At 41.7% G+C, this 22,918-nt stretch overlaps 1 protein-coding gene across 1 annotated transcript in view; it reads left to right on the top strand.

Annotated features, from left to right (window-relative positions):
• Positions 1–22,918, top strand: part of TXNRD2 (thioredoxin reductase 2) — a 1,479,392-nt gene that overhangs the window by 38,838 nt on the left and 1,417,636 nt on the right. The window contains exon 2 of the mRNA XM_044068698.1: positions 11,498–11,563. Coding sequence (XP_043924633.1) covers positions 11,498–11,563 — 66 coding nt within the window. The remainder of the gene's footprint in view (positions 1–11,497; positions 11,564–22,918) is intronic.

Genomic DNA, 22,918 nt, shown 5'->3' with positions numbered 1-22,918 from the left:
GCCTGAGAAATGGAGAAGTGTATTGGTACCAATTTTTTTTAAGAATATGGGTGATGTGCAGAGCTGTAGTAACGACAGAGGGATAAAATTTGATCAGCCACAGCATGAAGTTATGGGATAGAGTAGTGGAAACTAGGTTAAGGAGGGAGGTGGTGATTATTTTGCAGAAGTACGGTTTCGTACTATGAAAGAGCACTACAGATGCAATGTTTGCTCTGAGGGTGTTGATGGAGAAGTGTACAGAAGGTCAGAAGGAGTTGCAGTGTGTCTTTGTGGACTTGGAGAAAGCATATGACAGGGTGCTTAGAGAGGAGATGTGGTGTCGTATGAGGAAGTTGGGGTGGCAGAGAAGTATGCAAGAGTGCTAGAGATGTACGAGGATAGTGACAATGGTGAGGTCTGTGGTAAGAGTGACAGATGCATTCAAGGTTGAGATGGGATTACATTAATGATCAGCTGTGAGCCCTTTCTTTGCAATGATGAACGGGTTTACTAAGATCAGACAGTCCCCATGGACAATGATGTTTACAGATGACATTGTGATTTGTAGTGAGCGGGTTGAAGAGACCCTGGAGAGGTGGAAATTTCTTCTGGAGAGGAGAAGAATGAGAAGGACAGAGGAATGGTGAGTAGAGCTGGTGAAGGTGGATGAGTTTAAATACTTGGGCAGAATAATGGTGAGTGTGGAAGAGGTGAGGAAGAGTGTAGGCCGGGTGAAGTGGGTGGAAAAGTGTCAGGAGTGATTTGTGACAATCGGGCAGCAGTAAGAGTGAACGGAAGGTCTACAAGATGGTAGTGAGACCTGCTATGTTATACGGGTTGGAGACAGTGGCACTGATGAAAAAAACAGGAGTCAGAGCTGGAGCTGGTAGAGTTATGATATTAAGATTTGCATTGGGTGTGACAAGGATAGACAAGATTAGAAGTGAGTATATTTGAGGGTCAGCTCAGGTTGGATGGTTTGGAGACAAAGCCAGAGAGGCAAGATTACATTGATTTGGACATGTGCTGAGGAGAGATGTTGGGTATATTGGCTAACTGCCTTCATGGGCCATTTTTAAGCCTAGCCAATTATCCCATGTGAGAACAAACACTGTACCTTATGTCTGTAAGGTAAACACTTTAACCATTATGCCAACCTCCCCTTTTTCTGGTAAGATGAAATGTAAGTGTTGGGAACTGGATTCCCCTCTTCTGGATAAGGTACCAGAATTTTCAATTATTAATACTGCTGTTTGATCTCTGCACAGCTTCCACCCTGTTCACCAAATGCATGTTTAGATGTTCATCGTGTTTCACTGTTGCAGTCATGACTGTAGGGTTCTCCCCTGCCGGCAGGCAGTCCTCGGTCGGCCAGAATCCCAAAGTCTGGGTCCGGCGTCGGCTGTTCAACCATGCTCCCTGACGTCAGAGCGCCAGGAGTACAAAGCGGACAGCCGACGCCATCTTCTCCAGTCTTTCTTGCCGTGCGGTGATGGCAGTTCGCAAGTGCCGGTCGGCTGACTCCTGACGATTTTTCCTGATAAACTTCAGTTTGAAGATTTTCTTCTCCACTCAAAACTAAGTACCCCGTTGGGGAAACTTTTTTCTTGCTCCACTCCGATGTCAGAAAAAGTTAATAATTGTATTTCATGTGGGAAGCAAATACCTCATAAGGATTTTCATTCTTACTGTATTCCTTGCTTAGGCCCTGACCACGACGTAGCTAGTTGTCGGTTTTGTGCTAGATTCAATCAACGTACAATTAAGCGAAGATACGATTTTGCTTTTCATTACTTCGGTAGGCGCAACTACAAAATGTCGTCGGATACGGTTCCGGCTACCAGAGTTCACAAATGTCGCAAGGATAAAGACAGGCCTCCGAGGTCCAAATCTGATGATAGTGCACAAGCGGAGCCAGCTTCAGGTTCGGCCGTCAGTGAGGCGCTTTTGCAGCCCCTGTCTTCGGCCATTTCAGAACCGATGGCCGAAACGGACTCTCATGAGGAGCCAACCAGGCCTTTAAATATTTCTATTGCAGGACCTTCGGACAATGCTCCTTCGGATGGGTCCGGAGCCGCTGTGCAGGTACCTGCTTCCGAAGGGGTTTTCAGGCCTACTCAGCTTCTAATAAAGGCAAAGACTCCTAAGGGGTTTTCAGGCCTACTCGGCTTCTAATAAAGGCAAAGACTCCTTCTAAATCAAAGACTGCAACACAGGCCTCTTCTGAACCAGCTCCCAAGTCACAGAAACAGTTACTCAAGATGGCGGAGGTTTTACTTACTATGATTAGGGGTTCACATCCCCCTCCAGATAAAAGGCAAAGGCAGGATATTTATTATGATTCCTCTGATCAGGCTTCTGTTTCCTCAGTTTCTTCTTCTGATCAGAAATATTCTTTCCCTCATTATGAGGATTCTGATACTGAGGAATCCATTCCTTCAGCTTCTCCCCCTGAGGATTTCTCTTTTGGGGAAACTTTGCATGAAATGAGGGAACATTTCCACTGGGAAGGACAGGAGTGTTCGGAATCTAAGAAAAGACTGAGGGATTTTCTTCTTCTTCCCCAACATAGACCCCTGGCTATTCCTCCTGTTTTGGATATTGTGGATGATGCCTTTTCAGAGGCTAACAACCCTGACTCCTTTCCTCCTGCTCCTGTTAAGCCTGATAGATATTACAGGGTTCCTGATTCCCACCAGTTTTTATACAAGAACCCTTCTGCTGACCTTGAAACCATTTCTCAGGGTCCTAAGGGAGTTAAGGCCGCTTCTGCCAAAAATCCCATTCCTACTGAAAAGGATTCTCGATCCTTAGAAAGATGGGGCAAAAAAGTGTACACTTCTGCTACTTTGTCCATTAGGGCTTTAAACTGTCAGTTTCATATGCTGAAATACCAGCAATTTCTCTTGTCTGTTTTAAAACAAAAGCTTACTTCCATTTCTGCCTGTGCAGATGATAAGGAATTGCATGACTTACTGCATGCCACTGAACAAGTTGGGAAGCATGGTTTACATTGTGGATTTGATGCCTTGGAGGCTTCTTGTAGGGCTGCTGCCTCTGGCACAGTCATTAGAAGGCATGCATGGCTAAAAGAGCAAAATTTGCCTGAACAAGTAAAGGCTAAATTATTGGATGCTCCTGTTCAGCATAATGTTTTGTTTGGATCAAAAGCTGAAGAGGTGATTAAAAAGATGGAGGATAAGGCGAAATCCATGCAAACAGTTAAAGATTTCTTACAAGTACAGCCACCTAGATTTAGTAGGAATTGGCCTTCTAAAAATTGGTCCTTTCCCACTTCTGACCGGCCTCAGAGGGGGTAGATATAGACGCTCCAGAGGAAGACCTCAAACTCAAGCTTCTTGTAGACCAATGGACTGCTTCCACCCCTAGGGGAGGAGAGGACATGTCACAATCTCAAAGGAAACAAACTTAATGACTCCCTCTGTTGGGCTTCAGGAACTTCTTGCTTGGAAGCCCCTCTCTGAGGAAAACTCTCTCTTTTTTATCAAAATTGGACTCGTATAACCCAAGACAAGTGGGTTTTGGATGTGGTTCTAAGAGGTTACAAATTCCATTTTCATACCTTGCCAAGGCCAAGCGGATGGCCAGACCTTCCAAAGCATCAATGGACGGAAGCCTTAAACCAGGTGGAAACTCTTTTGGCTATGAATGCCATAGAACTGGTTCCAGTTTCAGAGTAAAAGGTTTTTACTCAAGGCTCTTTCTAGTCCCGAGGAAGCAAAACTCTTGGAGACCCATTCTGGATCTGTCGGTCTTGAACACCTTTCTAGAGATTCCAAAATTCAAGATGCTTACTCTACAACAGCTACTTCCAATGCTGTCCAAAGATGCATGGATGGTAACTTTGGATTTAAAGGAGGCATACTTACACATTCCCATCAGGCAGGAGCGTAGAAAATACCTCCGGTTCAAGGCCGGATCGAGGCACTTTGAATTCTCTGCGCTGCCCTTTGGATTGTCTACTGCGCCCAGGGTCTTCACCAAATGCCTGGCTCCAGTAGTAGCTTACTGCAGACTCAAGGGAATTCAAATTTACCCTTATCTGGATGATTGTCTAATTCAGGCAGACAGCAAGGATGTCTTACTCCAGCATCTAAAATTTGTACAGAACCTCCTCAAGTTCCTGGGATTCTCTGTAAACATAAAAAAGTCAAATTTGACACCATCACAACAGATAACTTTTCTGGGTGCTCTTCTAAACACCGCAACCCAGATGGCATTTCTGACATCAGAAAAACAATTACAGCTGGCTTCAACTTTCAAAACCTTGGCAACTTTAACTCGACTATCTGCAAGGAAATTCCTGCAGGCTTTGGGTTACATGGCCTCCTGCATCCTTCTCGTACCATATGCAAGACTACACGAGGAAAATACAGTGGTACCTAAAAAGTGTATGGTCTCAGCATTGCCACAGTTTAGACATACTGATCACTGTCCTTCCTTGCCTTCAAAAGGAATTTCTTTGGTGGTCCAGGGCATGTGCTCTAAACAAAGGGAAACCCTTCTGTCTGACTCCTGCCACTCAGATTCTAACCAAGGGCGCCTCTGATTATGCTTGGGGAGCCCATTTTCAGGGCAACTGTCTACAGGACCTTTGGAAAAAGGATCAGAAGCACCTGCATATCAATTTAAAGGAAATGTTAGCCGTTCAGAAAGCTCTATTGGCCTTCAGGAATCTTTTACAACCAGGACAACTACTAATACGGACGGACAACACCACAGTTATGTGATACATAAACAAGCAAGGGGGATCTCATTCCTACGCCCTTTGCAGACTAGCCATGGATCTATGGAACACAGCTCTAGCTTACAATCTGGATCTTCAAGCTCAGTTTTTACCAGGGAAACAAAACTTCTTGGCAGACAGTCTGAGCAGAAACCTTTCGGATCCACACGAATGGATGCTGGACACCAAAATATTCAGGATGATAACAGCAGTCTGGGGATGTCTTCACATAGACCTCTTTGCATCCCATCTCAATCATCAACTTCAGACTTTTTGCACCAGGACTTTCCACAGAGAAGCTTGGAAAGTGGATGCCCTCTCCGAACCTTCTGTCCCAACATCAGGGTCAGGTTCTACACTCTCATGTCAGAACTCTCAGCCTGGCGGCCTGGTTAATCCAGGGCCTTTGATTTCTTCTTTCCTACCCAAGCAGGTTATGGATGTCATTTTAGAAGCTAGACGTCCGAGCACTAGAAAATCTTATGCAGGAAAATGGAAAAGATTTTGTTCCTGGATGCAGGCTCAGGATTCTGATCCTCTTCTTCCTAACATTTCCTTAATTCTACTTTACTTGACAGATCTCTTACACAAGGCTCTCTCTTTCTCTTCCATCAAGATACATGCCTCTGCTATTTCTGCTCATTATAATACAGACCCTTCCATCTTTTCCCACCAACTCATGAGACAGTTTCTCAGAGGAGCTAAGAACTTAAGACCTCCTAGATCTCCTCCCATTCCTGCTTGGAATCTCAACTATGTTTTGGAAAAACTAACCTTGCCTCCTTTTGAGCCAGCTGCCTCTTCTGACATCAAGTTTTTTATCTTGGAAGACAGCTATCTTGTTAGCCCTAACCTCTGCCAGGAGAGTTTCAGAGTTACAAGCTCTTATGGCTGTGGAACCTTATATTATTTTTCATCAAGACAGAGTATCTTTGAGGACTAATCCTACCTTCATGCCTAAGGTGGTTTCCAAAGTGGCTTTAAATCAAACTATCCACTTGCCTACATTTTTCCCCACTCCTCAAAATAAAGGGGAAAGGATCTTGCATTCCTTGGATGTACACAGACAACTACGTTTTTACCTGGACAGAACCAAGGACATCAGAAAATCAGAACAATCGTTTGTTTCTTATGCTTCAAGTTCCCAAGGTAAAGCCATTTCAAAACAGACCATTTCTAAATGGATTGCTCATGGAATCGGATTTTGTTATTCACACCATAGTAAGCAAATCCCAGGGAGTATACGGACTCATTCCACCAGAGCTGCTGCCACTTCTGCGGCCTTCCTCAGGGGAGTTCCTACCAAAGACATTTTGGTTCAGTGCATGCTTTTTCTAAGCACTACAATCTACCTCTCTACTCTAAGTCTAGGGCAGGCTTCACCTCTGCAGTCCTGCAGGGCCTTTTAGCCACCCCTTCTTCTTTATGACCACCTCCCTTTCTTTCAGCTTTGGGATTCTACCCTACAGTCATGACTGCAACAGTGAAACACTATGAACATAGTACAGTTGTGTACACCTACCATAAATGTAGATGTTCGAGTGTCTTCACTGTTGCAGTCTGGGTTTCCCTCCCTCCTGTCCCCTCTTATTTTTACTTTTATGTAGTTCCTTATTTCACCATTCTTCTGAGGTGTATTTGCAAAGGTTTTGGGACCTTTTTCATTTTGGGACTCCTGACATCTGGGGCAAGAAAAACTGGAGAAGATGGCGTCGGCTGTCAGCTTTGTACTCCTGGCGCTCTGACGTCAGGGAGCATGGTTGAACAGCCGACGCCGGACCCAGACTTTGGGATTCTGGCCGACCGAGGACTGCCTGCCGGCAGGGGAGAACCCTACAGTCATGACTGCAACAGTGAAGACACTCGAACATCTACATTTATGGTAGTTGTACACAACTGTACTTTGCAGTGTCTCTTGGGTTACAGGGCTACAGGGTCTTTACTTACTGCTAGCAGTTCCTACTGTTGTTGGTCTTACTTCAAACATTTCCTGTTCTTGGGATTAATGGAGGTCATTGCAAAGCCCCAGTTGATGCCCATTCAATCAGCTAAACACTCTTATTTGATGTGCGCATTTTCCTTCAGACTAGATCCTGTCCAAGTCTGTTTTTCAGTTTTGAGCAGTGACAGTGTCCAGGTGACCACGTTTCTTTGAGCATGGGGCTTATAGCTTCCACAGTTTTTCATATGGGTCCTTCACTGGACCCTTAAGATCCAGTGGGATGAGTTGACAGACCTACTTGCTCCTATCAAGGTTTTCAGAAAGTGCAAGAAACATCTCACGTGGTAGATTGAGTTCACCCAACCCTGGTTCTGCAGGCAACACTCTGGGCTTTCCATAAAGCCAATCTGAGTATTAATATCCCAAACTGAGTATTCTCATTGTAGAAATGAGAGCTGTGCTTCATGTTTGCCACTTCATGACTCCTTATGTTCCATGTTGTCAGAATGGACTGATATTGCATTGGAAGTGATGCATGTATGTAAACACATGGGGAGATCTCATTCCTATCCTGTATATCAGGAGACCATGAGAGTGTGGGAATAGGCCCTCGCTGCTAGTTGTATTAATTTCTTTTCACATTTCAGATCAAGCCATCTTCCTTGTGGATCAGCTCAATCATAGACTGCTAATGCTCCATAGTCAGTCAGTAGCAGATACTCTTTTCCGTTGCTGAAGGAAGCATTATGTAAACTTTGTGTACTGACCAAATTCAGATGCATTAGCTTTTTCCTTATTTCCCACTTTGAAGAAAGCCAGAGATGTACTCTGCCAGAAGTGGCCTTCTTTACTTTCATGCTTTACTCCTTCTTCCCAAATTTCTAGAAAAGGCCACATCTTGCAAAATCATCCTAGTAGCCCCCTTTTTGGCCTAGACAGGTGTGGTTCCCCTCTGTTGTGGCCTTGCCTCTTGGACAGGCCTCTCCATCTGAAGCCTTGTAAGAATCTTTGTCTTGCTCGTGTTCTGTCGTGCTTGCTCTCTCTGTATGCTTGTGCTCGCTCTCTCGCTATCTTGCTCATGCTGTCATGCTCACTCACTCACCCACCCACCCACCCATTCGACAAGCCTCATCTGGACTTTCACTCTTAAATGAACTGCTTGAAGTCTCCAATTTCATTGTTTGCCATGGGCATACTGTACTTATTCACGGTGGTCCAAATCTTGGCTTATGCCCAGAGAACTTGTATTATGAAAAAGTACTGAAATGAATTTATTTTTCTTGGACCATGGCTGTGTGGGGGAGGGGGATTGACATTGTTACAGTTCTGTTCCATTTGTTCTAGAATCTAGATGATCTGGCATGTTTTTTGGGCCTCATTTCCTCTTTCGTCAAGGTGGACTTAACAGCCATTTCACATATCTGCCTATTCCACTTTGTAGCTTCTCTTAAAGTTTGCAAAATCTTCCTGAATGTAATCTTATTGTTTTTATCCACCATTTGTTTCAGTCCCACCTTAGCACCTTTGCTGGGGGAAACTTAACTCTTCTGCCGAACTGAAGTAGCTCATAAAGATACCATTTCTAGTTGCTATAACATTAGTCTGCAGGATTTCCTCACTTCAGTCCTTTTGTGTTTAGTCTTCCATATCTGATTTTTCAATAAGGGTAGTGTGCCCATTTGGCAGACAGGAAGGATTTGGCCTAAGGTAGCCATGAAGGCTATTATTGGTCAGTTGGCTAACCTTCCAGTTTTCTTCTCCAATTATTAAAGTGGGAAATGCATGTTGCATTTTATGGATATGCATAGACGACTCTGATTTTATTTGGATAGAATGAAATGCATAACGTATTCTCTGCTTTTGATTCCCTTTTCTAATAACAAAATGGAGTCCATGGTGTCAAAATTGGACCTTTCTCTGTCTTTTGCAATGTATAAAATTCTGTTAGAAATATGGCAAGCCCTTGCAACAGGTAATGTTTTTTCTACTCTGGCTGATGTCACTTCTTTAGCTTTCTTCAGGAAATGCTTCTATGGATGACAGCTGCTACATGGGCATCACTGAATGCTTTTGCAAAACACTACAAGCTTGGATGTTGACCTACCATAAAGGTTTAGACTGGGATTGTGAAAAATTTGGATACCTAATGAACCTTCAGTGCTTATCATAACAGATCTAGTTCCATCTATCGCCATTTTCACCTCCTTTCCCTTTGGCTTTCGCCTAATAGAGGTCTCCCTTGTTAGTGGCCAGGTAATTAGTCCGAAGTTTCTTTATGTTGCGTGCCACCTTTTGTGGCCTCAGAGGTCTGGAGTGGGTTCCCTAGGATCCTACTATAATGGGAAATAGAGGAGGGGCTGTGGCAGCGTGGAAAACTTTTTAGCTGGAAGGTTAAATCCAGCCTGTTTTCTTCCAAGAGGTGAATGACACAAAACTGCCAGTGCTGGTCTGTTATGGTAAATACACAATTTTCATTTTGTTGTTTAGATAACAAGAACAAGCTGAACTAAAAACATATACATACTTTGTTTCTGATTTAAGATGCATATTTACTCTGCAATGCTTCCCTTGAGTTTAGCAGCACAGTCTAAGGACATTTTATAACTGAGAATTATTCCCTGAAAGTAGAATGTAAAATCATTTTGGGGATGCACACATTTGTAGACTAGAAGCAAACGTCTATAAAGCAAGTCAGTATTTAAGCACCACAGTATTTCAGAAAATGGTCAGTAGTAAGTGGTTTTAAGTATGATACAGGAACTCTTGAACAGTGGTTGGGTGGGAGAATCGCTGCATAATCTGAGTCATTTTGCTCCCATTTGAGCATATTTGATTTTCTAGATTTGTGCTTTATTATTCAGATTATAATTCTTGTTTCACATCTGTTCTTCAGCAATTAAACTTCATATGGAGGAGAGAGCTGTAGATTCCCTTTTGGAGGAAGGAACCAGTTCTTTTTCCATGAATCAGAGTGAAAAATAAGAGGGGGCATATTGTGCTCTAGCCATCTGCCTGTGGTCCAGCCTTTCCCTTTCTGCCATATTTGCTGTTGATCTTTAGCATTTCATATTTGCTCCATACTGTTATATTTCGGACAGATCTGCCTGCAGATATTTCCTTCAGCTGTCTGAATTCTTTTTAATTATGTTGTATGCTATTGACTAGTCTTGAGTTACTTTATTTACATTGCTTTTTTATTTAACTTTATTGTGTTGCTTGCACTCTGCTATGTTTTCCTTGACTAGTAATATTTGTGAAGGTTAAAAAGTATTTAAGCATTGATGCTGTTTTTTTTTTATTTGTTTTTGTATTATTCTTTCCACCAATGTATTTTAGTATTAAATCAGTGCATCTAGTTTGATCTTTTATAATTTTACCTTGTGCTTGTCGTATCTGAATGTGGTCTCCTTAAGATCAGTTCACCATCCTAGCAGACTTTATAGCAAATGGACAAGCCAGGGAATATTGAGCTGCATATACATTGATCTTTTGAGGCTGCATTAGGCATTTTTTTGCTGTGTGGTGTGGAAAATAGAGCACATTTGTCTGTCATTCTGTCTTCAGTGAAGGAACGGCATGTACTTTGGGGATGACTGTATACCTGCATTAATACCACTGAATATTATATTAAACGGAGGAAATTGATGCCTGAGTGATAAAGATGGGAACTAAAATGGAGTAGGATCATAGGGTCAAAGCAAAGTGACCATGAATTTTATCTACTAACCATTACCATATTGAACTAAGAAACTCTACATATTTCTACACCTTTAACTATTCCCATCCTGCACCATAATTCTTCTAAGCATGTGGTTGCTTCTAATATTCTGACCTTCTTCCTGACACTCGCTGTTTACAGCTTTTTACCTTAACCCTACCTGATTAAAAAAAATAATAATCTACCACATTACTTTTATTTAGTATTGCCTATCTAGTACATGTTTTATTACTACCGGCCTGTATTTATTTAGTATTTCATTACTTAATGTGTGCTTTAATACTTGCTTTTGTCTTGTTTATGTATAATGTCTTAACTTTCATGTATTATGTGGAACTTTTCGCCCCAAGCCTTTGCTGAAAATGGGTTCCTGACCCACTCGGACTTTCCTGGCAAACAAATGTTAGATAAGTGAAATAAAATAATACAGTAATAATTAGGATGCTTATGTTGGCATCAGTTACTTGTAGTGACCAGGAGTAACTCCTTTATATTTGCCTTTCTAAATAGGACAGGCAAGCTGGTCCGCATGTGGGAATTACTGTGAAATGGAGAAAGATAAGTGGTGTATTTCAGTATTTCTTTGCTAGGAAACATCTATATGACTAAATTCTCCTAACTTTAGAATACTAATCCTAACCCTGAACCCATCAACCTAAATCACTAGCCCTAGGCGTGAACCTGAAGCCCTAAAGCAAGTGCTAAAGCACTAAATGTACCCTAAAATCTGAAGGTGCCTTTAATGCCTCTCTTTAATTGCTTCTCCTTCTCAGGCTTGGAGCTTGAGGGGTGTAACACTATGCAGAGCACTCCCCTTGATTACTACAAGTAACTATTGCTGTTGAAGTCTTTGGCTTACAGTTGTTTGGTGCAGATGGGGTAGGGAGTTTTGAGAGAAACGACTGTTTTGTGATGCTGATTTTGTCGTGTTACCTTGTTGCATTGAACAGTAGTATCCATATGACTATGAACTTTGTGTTTTAACTGCTGTTTCACTAGATAGTGTCTTGAATCATTGTGAAAATTACATTATAGTTGTCCATATATTTCTTGTTTTTGAAATAGTGACCTCTGATTTTCATAACACTTTTTTTTTTTTATTTTGCAGGAAAATTTGACTATGATCTTTTGGTTATTGGAGGAGGATCAGGGGGTTTGGCTTGCTCAAAAGAAGGTATGTATTTGCAAGAAAAATAAAAGGAAAAGCTGGTCATGTAAATAGCTGATTTTTTACTCCTGTTGCTTTTCAGTTTTTCAGTGGTGGTGCTGCGGTAGCGTTGTTACCTCACAGTAAGACGCTGTCCGGTTCAATTCTCAGCTAGCGCATCTTCTGCATGGAGACATGCGTGAATGGGCATACCTTCGTTGAAGGTTGTGCGTCAGGGCTGGTAACTCGGCACGTAAAAAATCAACTACCAATCATTAGCGGACCGTAGTTCCGCTCTGGCGACCCCTAACCGGGAAAAGCCAAAAGACACAAACAAGTCATGCAAGGCTTTAATGATTTGTATTTGCTTGTCATTCTATTTGTTGTATGTATTTGTATTGCATATCAATAAGTGTCCTGTTCATGTGCTTCCACTTTCATCTGGGTGTACATTTCAGTTACACATTCGGATAACTTACTTTTGAAAATGTTATAGTACTTGCATGAGCTTTCTGAGTATAGTTAAGCAAAGATTCTTTTTCAGGATGTCTGATTACACTTGTGCGTGGTATGCTTCCCATACTTGACATTCCACCTCCCTGAAATTCTAAACCTGGGAAGTGGAGTGAGTCTACAGAATTTGGGTGGTGAGTGAGGGGAATTGTGCTTCCTGTATATCCACTGTGGACTGCACATTGACAGATTCCATATCTTGACCATTGGAGTCCTACAGGTATCAGGTAGGGGTGCTCCCCGCAGAAAATATAGTAGTGTCTAGCACAACTTTTGTCTCAATGACTGACAGTACTAAAATTAGTGATTCTATAGATGTCCTGCATTCTTTTAGTAGTCCTTTGCATTGTTATTTTTCTTGTTTTGTGTTTTTGAAGGCTGCGTCTACATTACCATAGAGACCAAGAAAGATTAACAAGGCTGCTATTGTTTAAACCTTTTGGTACTTGCCTATTATCGCAACAAGATTTTTGCAGTTGCGACAATATGTTTGCTGGCTTGAAAACAGCTGCGGGAAACACTGTAGGTTGTCACTCTTTGTGTTTACTGTTGAAAAACTAGTTTTGCTGACATTGAGGAAGAGAAGCAATCGTGGAAATCTTTTTCCTGTTTTGCATGCATGCATGACGGATGCACGCTTCAATTGGCAGGGCTGGTCTGTTGCTGACAAAAGGAGTACTTTTACTGTGAAGAAGCAATGCTGACAAGAAAAACACAGACCACTTGGAAACACTTTCTGCTGAACTCTATTAAACGGTAAACTATTTATGTAGCACACATTTCTTTTTTACAGAAAACTTGTAAAACGTAAAGCTTTATGGAACTTATGGTGGATGATGTTAACAGGTGTTTAGGAATGGAATGGTTGATGGCAATGTTTTGGTTTGGGGTTCTGAAGAACATGTATTACACAACCTTCAATGTGAACGAAAACACAGTAATTGACACAGCAACATTACTTTCTTCATTTTCACTGATAACCCTGCCAAAAATAACATGTAATGTGAACCAAAACACACTAACTCACATTATCATAGCACTTGTGCTTCTATTTTAATATCGGGGAGCTCACTGTATTACAAGAAAGATAAACACGCTGCCCGTAAATCTCATACATAAACAGAAACATAATTTTCTATATTTTCAGTGATATCCCTGCCTAAAACAACCTTCAGTGTGAATGAAAACACACTAATTGACATTATCACAGCATTAATATATTTGCACATCGGGAAGCACCGGTGTTACGGCAAAAATCTAGTTGCAATAATACGCAAGTACCAAACTTTTTTATACTTGCATTTCATAAAGCTGTTAGTTTTATAAACAAAAAACTACAGCTGCATTCCAGTGTGTGATGAAAACACATCTCCCAAATACAACCAACATCTAGTAAACATCAGAAACTGCATGTTTAGGATACGAAAGTGCTCAATAAATTGTGTTGTACAGCTGTGTTAGCTTCTTCCTGTGGTTTTGAGATGAACAGCTTGACATCGTTAGCACTGTAAAGTTGGATTTTTTATTCAAATATTAAATATTTCCTTCACCAGTTGATTCCTTTCTTTCCTGCAGCACCCTAATTGCTGTAGTGGAATTCTGTACTTTTTTCCATTATGCATTCTGGAATTGGTGTTTTTATTCTACCTTCTCCTTGTAGGACTGCCCTCTTAATTCCCGTATCTGGAAACTAACCAACTACTGTGGTATAGCACAGAGTTAACTTTCAATCAGCCTTGTAACAACATAAGGTCTTTTAAAGTCTTATAGCAGGCAGTCTGGCAGCCCCTCTCCCCTAGTTTTATTTTGGGGATTGGGGGTTCTGGCAACAGAACTGAAATTTTGGACCCTTAACTCTGCTGTCAAGAAAATTTTGTGTTGTAATTTATTAGTTTGCCAGCTTACTGAGACAGTGTGGTGTCTTAGATGAGAGAGGGAATAAAATCCAGAAGAGATCTCTTTATATACTCTTCAATTTGTACGGAATGTTGCCTTGCCGCCTAATGATTGCACAGCAGTAAGATAAGAACCAGCCTAGCTATTGCACCATTTAGAGCAATTTGCATTAAGTATTGTACAGAGAAATTTTCCTTTCAGCTATGTAACTGATTGATTCGATGTCCTGCTACTGCATATGTTGTTAAGAGTTCAACAGTCTTGGCTTGTGGAAAGAAGCTCTTGCTAAATCTGGATGACTTGCAACACGTGCTGTGGTATTGCCTTCCTGAAGACAAGCAGGAAAACAGTCCATGAGCAGGGTGGGTGAGGTCATTGACTATCTGTTTGACTGTGCCTAGACACCAAGCCTTGTGCAAGTCTTGTAAAGATGGGAGCGAGGCCGCTATAATCCTCTCTGCTGCCATCACCACCCTTTGGAGAGCCTTGTGGTCTGAAGCCTTGCAGTTCCCATGCTAAACTATGAGATTGCCTGTCTGAGTACTTTGTATGGTACCTCCATAGAAAACCTTGAGGACAGAAGTTGGAAGGTTTGCTTTCGTCAACCTTTATAGGAAGTGTAGACATTGTTTTGCCTTCTTGACAATCTAGTTAGTGTTTGTCGACCGTGACAAGTCCTCAGAGATGTGCACCCCCAGGAATTTGGTACTCTTCACCCTCTCCACGGTTTCCCTTTTAATTTTGAGTGGATTTTATGCTTCCTGATTCCTCCTGAAGTCTTAACTCTTTGGTCTTATTTATGTTGAGAGCTAGGTTATTGATGTCACACCAGTTGATCAGATGGTTCATCTCTCTCTCTCAGCTGTTTTGTCACCATTACTGATGACACCTATAACTGGTACCATTCGTGAACTTTATGATCTGGTTCGATCTTTGCCTGGTGATGCAGTCATGCATCAGCAAAGTGAACAGCAGTGTGCTCAGGACACAGCCTTGAGGAACTCCTGTGCTCAGTGTTATGCTGTTTTGAGTTGTTTTTATCAGTGCATATTTTTTGTGGTCTGTCAATGTGTAAATCCAGTTAAGTAAGGTGGTGCTGATGCCCAGCTGGGCCAGCTTCTCTATCAGATGCTGTGGAATGACCGTATTGAAGGATGAGCTGAAATCTATGAATAACATCCGAACATAACATGGTTTTTCTTTTAACTTACCCTTACACTTGGATTACAGCTTCTGTTCCAAGTCTTGGCCTCCATTTTTCTTGCTGATTGTTTTTCTCAAAAGTTATTTTCGCCTCTTCTGCTCTGCCCGCTCCATTCGCCCTTTGGGCTCAATCCGCTCCCCTCCCTGCTCCCATTTAGCACCTGGCCCTGCTGTGTCTCTACAGTTATAGCCACCCATATCGTACCTCTGCCTACTCGCACAACACCACTCCCCTTCTCACTCTCTCCCCTCACAACCAATTAGAACAACCCTTCTCCAATCCCTCGACCCCTCCCAAGAAATCACTATACCTCCTCTCTACTTCATACGTGTGTGTGTGTATATGTATGGATTCACTTTAGAAGCGCGAAATACTGAAATATCGAAATTCAGTATTTCCAGCCCATAAAGTGGAATCCTGAAAAGAACGAAAACTCAGAAGTGCGAAATTTAAAATCTCGCATACCAGAGATTTTGAATTAGCGCTTCTGCTCTACACAAACACACACCTTTCTCCCCACACACAAGCACAAGCTCTGTCCTACATAAAAGCAGGGGGGCAAGCCCCCCTGACCTCCCCCCATGTGTGGCGGCTGTGCCCACCACACCCCCCCTACTTAAATATTATAACTCCGAGGTCGCACTACATACAAAAACACACAAAACACCACCACACAAGCTACATTCCCCTCGCACACACACACATCACAGCAACAAAACACACTAACACACACCACAACCCCTACCCAAAACCCTTAACACAAACACTTACCTGAATCTATAACCACAGCGAAACACCAAAAGCGCTAATTTAAAATCTCCATTATGCGAGGTTTTGAATTTCACGCTTCTGAGTTTTTGTTCTTTTCAGGATTCTACTTTATGGGCGCAAAATACTGAATTTCGATATTTCAGTATTTCAAGCTTCTAAAGTGAATCCATCTATGTATATGTGTGTGTGCGCGTGTGTGTATGTATGCATGCATATATAATTTTATATATATATATATATATATATATATATATATATATATATATAGTGTGTGTATTAATGTGTGTATATATGTGTATGTGTGTGTATATGTATGTATGTATGTGTGTGTGTGTGTGTATATATATATATATATATATATATATATATATATATATATATATATATAGGTGTGTGTGTATTGTATTTCATGGAGCTTTTCTCCCCAGACTTCCATTGAAAAAGGGCTCACTTTGGCCCAGTGGACTTTCCCGATTTAACAAACTGCAAATAAATAAAATAAACGGTTCTTGTTCACCAGATGTGCCATGGATTTGTGAATTGCTAAAGAGACGAGATCTGTTGCGGAGCAATTGGCTCAATAAACAAATTGCAGCGGATCCAGTGTTGCAGGTATGCTTGATGATAGCTGGTCCTTGATCAGTTACTCAAAGCACTTCATTACTGTGTAGGTGGGAGCAAATGGATGGCAGTCATTTAAGCTTGTTGGTTGAGACATCTTGGGTCGTGATATGATTGTTTTGTTCTTGAAGCACTTTGGTACTGTGGCCTGGCACAGAGATGTGTTGAATATATCTGTGAGTATGGTAGAAAGTTGAGCAGCACAGTCTAATTACCTGCCCCTGAATTTTGACAGGACCAGCTGCTTTCCTAGGATTTACTCTGCTTTGGGTCCTCTGAACATCTGCTTGGTTGAGACAGAGCACTTCATTTGCCACTGTATTGTTTCTTTCACCACACTTGTTGAAATAGATGTTGAGCTCATTTAGGACTTTAGCATTGCCATCACATTGAGAGGAAATAGGCCTGTTGTCAGTCTGTAGCTTGTATCCCTTGCGCCAGATGCCTGGAGTCCCTCTAGTCAGGGAAGTGACTTTGAATTCTCTGACCGTAGGCACGCTTTGCCTCCTTTATTCCTTTAAGTTTCACCCTGGCCTCCCTGAGGGGTGCCTTTGTCCTTTGATTTGAATGCAGCATTCCGTGCTTTCAGGAGCCCATATTCCTTACTCATCAGCTAGGGTTTCTAATTTGCCTGTGTGGTGATGGTTACATCATCCACAAACTGAAATATAGGCCATCACAGACTCTGTATACTCCTCTAGGTTGATGTGGTGATTAAAACAACTGGAAGAAAGGTCTTTAGAGAAGGGTAGGAGAAAACTACATAGGAAAAAATGGGAATTGTGGTAACATGCAGGGGAGGAATGAGGTTTAAAAGAAGGCTGGACTTAAATGAGCTATGTAATGTTTGACTGAAAATGATTGGGTAGATCGTAAGTGATGTGTAATGTTTGCAATTGGGAGTGTGCCAGTATGGTCTTTGATGTAAAATGCTTGCAACTGGGATTTTGTTGGCATTGTTTGTTTCTATTTATATAAATGTATGATTGCTTATGTCATAAGTGATAGTTTAATAAATGTTTCTTTTAAAAAGAAAGATGCAGGATTTGAATAATTTATGTAATGTTTCGTAAGTTATGTGATGTATAGCAATGTGTGTGTCGCTCGTCTGGTCAGGATAAAACAGACGAACAGTTGTGGGTTCTGTTCAAACAGTTTTATTATATACAAACACATCGGGAAATGTGACCAAATTTGGGGACATATGGGACATCATCAGGAACAGAAGTAGGTGTTGAGACATGTTCTTCATTAGAAACAATGTCTGGATTGTGCTGAGATCTGGGTCTGTATCACAGGTACAATGCTGCGATGTCATTTCTGGCACAGGAAGGAGATGTCGGATTCCTCCTGTAATGTATACTTATTGATTCTATGAAGTAGGATCTCAATTCAGCACATATTTGTCACTTGCCTAAACTGGTCGAAGCCTTTCGCAATTTTGTCCTCACTGTGTCTCCTTTTTTCAATGGACGAAGAGATCTGCTTGTTTTTATCATAGCTGGACTTCTGAAACGAACGCTTTCTGAATAGTTGGGCTTTGATTGCTCTTGTTTTTAGCTTTAGGCACCAAAAAGCTGTTACTGATGGGCAAGATTGTTCTGGTTTACCTAGATAGAAGTCTCTGAGCAGGTGAGCCAAGTATGCTGCCACGGGGTAGATTTCTGAGAATGAATAGATTCAAAAAGATATTGGTATTGTCACGCTTTGAACAGTTGCTTTGCACTCTGTACTGCACACTCAGCCAGGCTATTTGACTGTGGGTATTCTGTACTGCTAATAATATGAACAAAGTCCCACTTTTTTTGCAAATGTTCTGAAACAATTGACTGGTAAACTGTGTACTGTTGTCAGAGATAAGTAAAATCCCATGAGTGGAGGAGCTCCCTGGTCAGCCTCAGTATGAAGCTGAGATCCCTTATAAGATCCTCCAAAGCTAGCTATGAAAACAAAATCGCCACTGATTCTGAGGACAGTCACAAAGCATTCTGTAGCTATGTCAAGAATATCAATGGCAACACCCAGATCTGCTCTGAGTTACAGCACAACGGCACGAAAATTACAGAACCAACTGATATTGCCAACATCCTAGCAGATAGGTTCAGTGCTAACTTTACCCGCCTCTCACCCCGTAAAGGGCCCATATATATAGAGGAAGAATGCAGAGTCACTGTAATCACAACTACGCAGGTAAAAGCTGGACTCTCTAAAGCCAAAAACACAGCATCCATGGGACCGGACAACATCCCAGGCTGCGTTTTTACATAAACTTCAGAACGAACTGGCTCCTCACCTAAGCACCATGTTCAGTCATAGCCTCACATCAGGCTTTGTGCCCACTGAATGGCGCACAGCAACAGTTATCTCGCTTCACAAAGGGGGAGCCACCACTGATCCTGAGAACTATTGCCTGACGAGCATGGTCTGCAGGCCATGGAACGTATCATCATGGAACTCGTAAACAAAGACATTGGTAATCTCCAAACTCTGGACCCCACCCAGTTATGGTTTGTGAAAGGCAGATCATGCCTCCTGAACCTGATCGACTTCATTGAGGCAGTCACCAAAGCCGTAGACGAGGGTAAGGTGGTTCACACAGCCTGTTTTGACAACGCCAAGGCTATTGACACCATCCCCCATTCTAGAATTATAGCTAAACTTACTAAACTAGGTATAAATCCCCTACGTCACAAGATGGGTTGCCAACTGGCTCACTGACAGAACCCATACTGTAAAAGTTGCAGACTCCAAATCTGACTTCAAACCAGTGACAAGTGGAGTAACCCCGGGTTCAGTCCTGGGACCTCTCCTGTTAGCCTGTACTTCAGAGAAGTAGATACCAAACACAGAATGTTTGGCTAATGAAGTTCGCAGATGACTGCAGAGTAGGAGCCATAGTAGAGTCCCCAAATGATGTGGACATCCTACAAAAGGGCCTCACTGAGACAGATGCATTGTGTCAGATCTATGTCAAGCTCAGTGCCAAAAAGTGCATTGTAATCACCTTTGGTAAAAACTCTGTACCCATGAACTACCACATAGGTGGCAGTCTACTTAACGCTGAATGTGTGATAAGGGACTTTGGGACCCAGATGGACAGTTGTCTCTCTCTTGATAATCACATCTCCACAGTAGTCAGGAAATCCTTCTACGTGGCACACCTCATCACAAAAGGGTTCTCATCTAGGAAAAAAGAGGTCATTGTTCTCCTCTGCATGACACTCCTTAGACCCATTATAGAGTACAACACCCCTTTTGCAATGTACCTCACAAGACATCTGCAGCAGCTGGAAAGGTCACAGAAGTACCTCACAAAGAGGATTACTGGCCTCAAACAGATGCCCTACACTGACTGTCTCAAAAAAACTCCAGCTTTACTCCGTAGCATATCGCCTACTCCAAGATGATCTCTGCCTAACATATAAAGCTGTGTCAAACCCAGAGCTGTTGGACATGCTACACCTAAAAAAATCCCAATCCCTCCGAGCTACACGCTCTAGGGACCTAAGCCTTGTCACCCAATAAACAGGACCATGGTGGTGGGATAAATTCCTGTCCCAGAGACTTCCCATACTCTGGAACAAGCTACCCATCTATGTCAAGCAAAATTCCTCATTGGCACTCAAGAAAAATCTTGATGAGCGGATGAGAAATAGGAAATGCACTCCAGGGATTACTTCTGTGGCTCTGCTCGGCAGGGGCACAGGAAAATAACTTCTTGGGTGGTGTAAACCAGGGACACTTGTTAGCTAGGCTTACTTAGGCCCTTGGGCCAATAGCCTAGTACTTACCTATGGACCTATGGAATGAGAAATGACATTTCAACTTGGTAATAACAGTAGTGGACTTTAGGTTATGCAGCAAATCTATCTCAAACCAGTTTGAGTCTACCAAAACTAAGTAATGCTGATTGTTCCACTTGAATAAGTCCGTGGCTACTGTTGACCAAGGTAGTTAAGGAATTTATTAGGTTGTGGATGCTGCAGATAATTATTCTAAAAAACATTCAATTATTTTAAAGAACATTCAGTTAATGTTTGTTTCTTTAAATTTAATGACTTTTATATGACGTCATTTGGCGGGAAGTTATAAAAGGGTATGTTTGTTTTTATGAGAGTTTGTTATTTCTGATAAAGTCCAACAACATTGTAGGACGAAAAGCGTGTTTTATTTAACGTTTAAAATCGGCAGTTTCTAGTAATATCGGCTTTTTGGCGTTTTTGTAATGGTTAGTTCAGGAATTTGCCTGAAGTGGCTCTCTTGCAAATGTGGTTTAGTACTGTTGCATACTGAACAAGATGAAAGTACTCTTTCAATGTGTTTTGATTGAGAAGGTCAAAATACTAGTCCTCTTGCTCTTCTTTTGGTAGAATTGGAACCTGGGTGGCCACAATGTAAAATCTGGATATTCGTGTTGTAAGGAGTTAAGAACAACTTTAGGACATTTGAAAATGATACCGTCTTCCATCAACATTTCATCTTGTTAGGGAAATTAAGGTCGTACTTCTAGCGGTACACAGGATTGCTTTGATGGCCATCCAACATTAATGAAGTGGTTGAGCTTTTGCAATATTGGATCAATCTTTGTATGCTCTGTCATCTCAAGTCTTGTGGTAGAAAAATTATGCTCTTCCATGACATCTAAATAACAATTTTCTGCATCAGGCTGTTCCATTGTATTTCTGGGTGATCTGGATAAGGTATCGGCCAGATAAAGAAGAATTGTATAGACCATTATGAAGTTGTACTTTTGCAATCTGCGCATCATTCTTTGTAATCTAGCTGGAGCTGTACAGGCTTTTTTAAAATAGTGACTAGAGGTTGATCAGTCTCATTCTGGCTAGCTCGGTCATAAATATAATCATGGAACTTCGAACATACAAACACAACTGCCAGAAGTTCTTTCTCGATTTGAGCATACTGCATCTCAGTTTGGGTAAAAGTTCTAGATGCATAGGCTTCTGGTCTACCCTCTTGAAGAATAACTGTAGCAAGACCAAATTTTGAAGCATCACAGCAAAGAGTTACTAGTTTATTGATGAGCTAGTATCTTAATGTAACTGGGGTGGCAATTTTCTGATTGAGGATATCAGATGCTCTTTGGTGGTGGTCAGCCACGACCATGCAACATTTTTGTGTGCCATCTCTATTGAAGGAGCTGTCATTTCACTGAAGTCTGGTATAAACTTGCCGAAATAATTAACCATACTAACAAAATACTGTAGGGCTTGGTTATCGCCCGGTGCTGACCTCTCAAGAATGGCTGCTTGCTTGAATGTGTACAGTTGTAAGCCAGTGCTAGTGAATAAAAGACCTACATATGCAACTTCTGCTAGTCTGAATTTACACTTCAGAGGATTGAGCTTCAAGTTCACTTCACGTGCTCTGTCTAGAACTTTCTTAAGGTTTCTGTCATGCTCTGCCTCACCATTGCGTCCAACCAATAAATCATCTACTGTTAGGGCACATGGATAACACAAAAATATTTGTGCCATTGCACGCTGAAAGACTTCACTTGCAGAATTTATTCCAAAAGGCATCCTGAGAAATCTAAGTCTACCAAATGTTGTACTGAATGTAGTCTGAAGATTTGCGATCAAGCATCACTTGCCAAAATGAACGCTTTGCATCCAGGACAGAAAAAACAGTGGCATTTGGCATCAGGGCTGTGCCTTCCTCGACTGTACGCATAGGATGATGAGGTCTCTCTAATGCTTTGTTCAAGTCTCTTTGGTCAATGCATATTCTGATTTCATCTGAGCTTTTATGAGCAGCTACCATGGAAGATGCCTAGTCAGTTGGTTTGGTAACTGGAGAAACTACACCTTGCTGCACCATTTTATCCAGCTGGGCCGTGACCTTGTTCTGCATAGCTATTGAAACTCTCCTTGCACATCTGATCACTGGACTGACCTCTGGGTCTATTTTCATGGTTACACAACTGGAAGTTTGCTTAGTTTGTCATCAAAAACATCAACATACTCTAAGTAACATTGATGAAACTGGAACTAGGACATGTGTTTACATGATAGACTTCTTTGGTAAAAGAAAGCAGTTTCATTCTCAAGCTGTCTTGGACACCTAATGAGTGCACGGGTCTTTGGATTACATAGAATTGCAAGCTGTAACTGTTCCCAGCCGAATAACACAAAAGCACTACTGAGCCTTCAGTTTGAATTTCACCTCCATAAGCAACAAGTTTTGCATAGTTAGCTAAATTTAAGTTGCTTATTAGCTCTCACCTTAGCAAATGTTTCTGCACTTTGAACCAGTGTCTACTTTGAGCTCCATGGGTTTGCCATTGATTGGGACAGTGCAAAACACTTCATTCTTTGCCAACAAATCTACTACACTAATCTTTTCACCAACCACTGATG

This window comes from Protopterus annectens, chromosome 4.part0 (genome assembly GCF_019279795.1).
Source record: "Protopterus annectens isolate FY-2018-M chromosome 4.part0, PAN1.0, whole genome shotgun sequence".
Classification (NCBI taxonomy): Eukaryota; Metazoa; Chordata; order Ceratodontiformes; family Protopteridae; genus Protopterus; species Protopterus annectens.
This window is presented reverse-complemented; position numbering and strand designations above follow the sequence as displayed.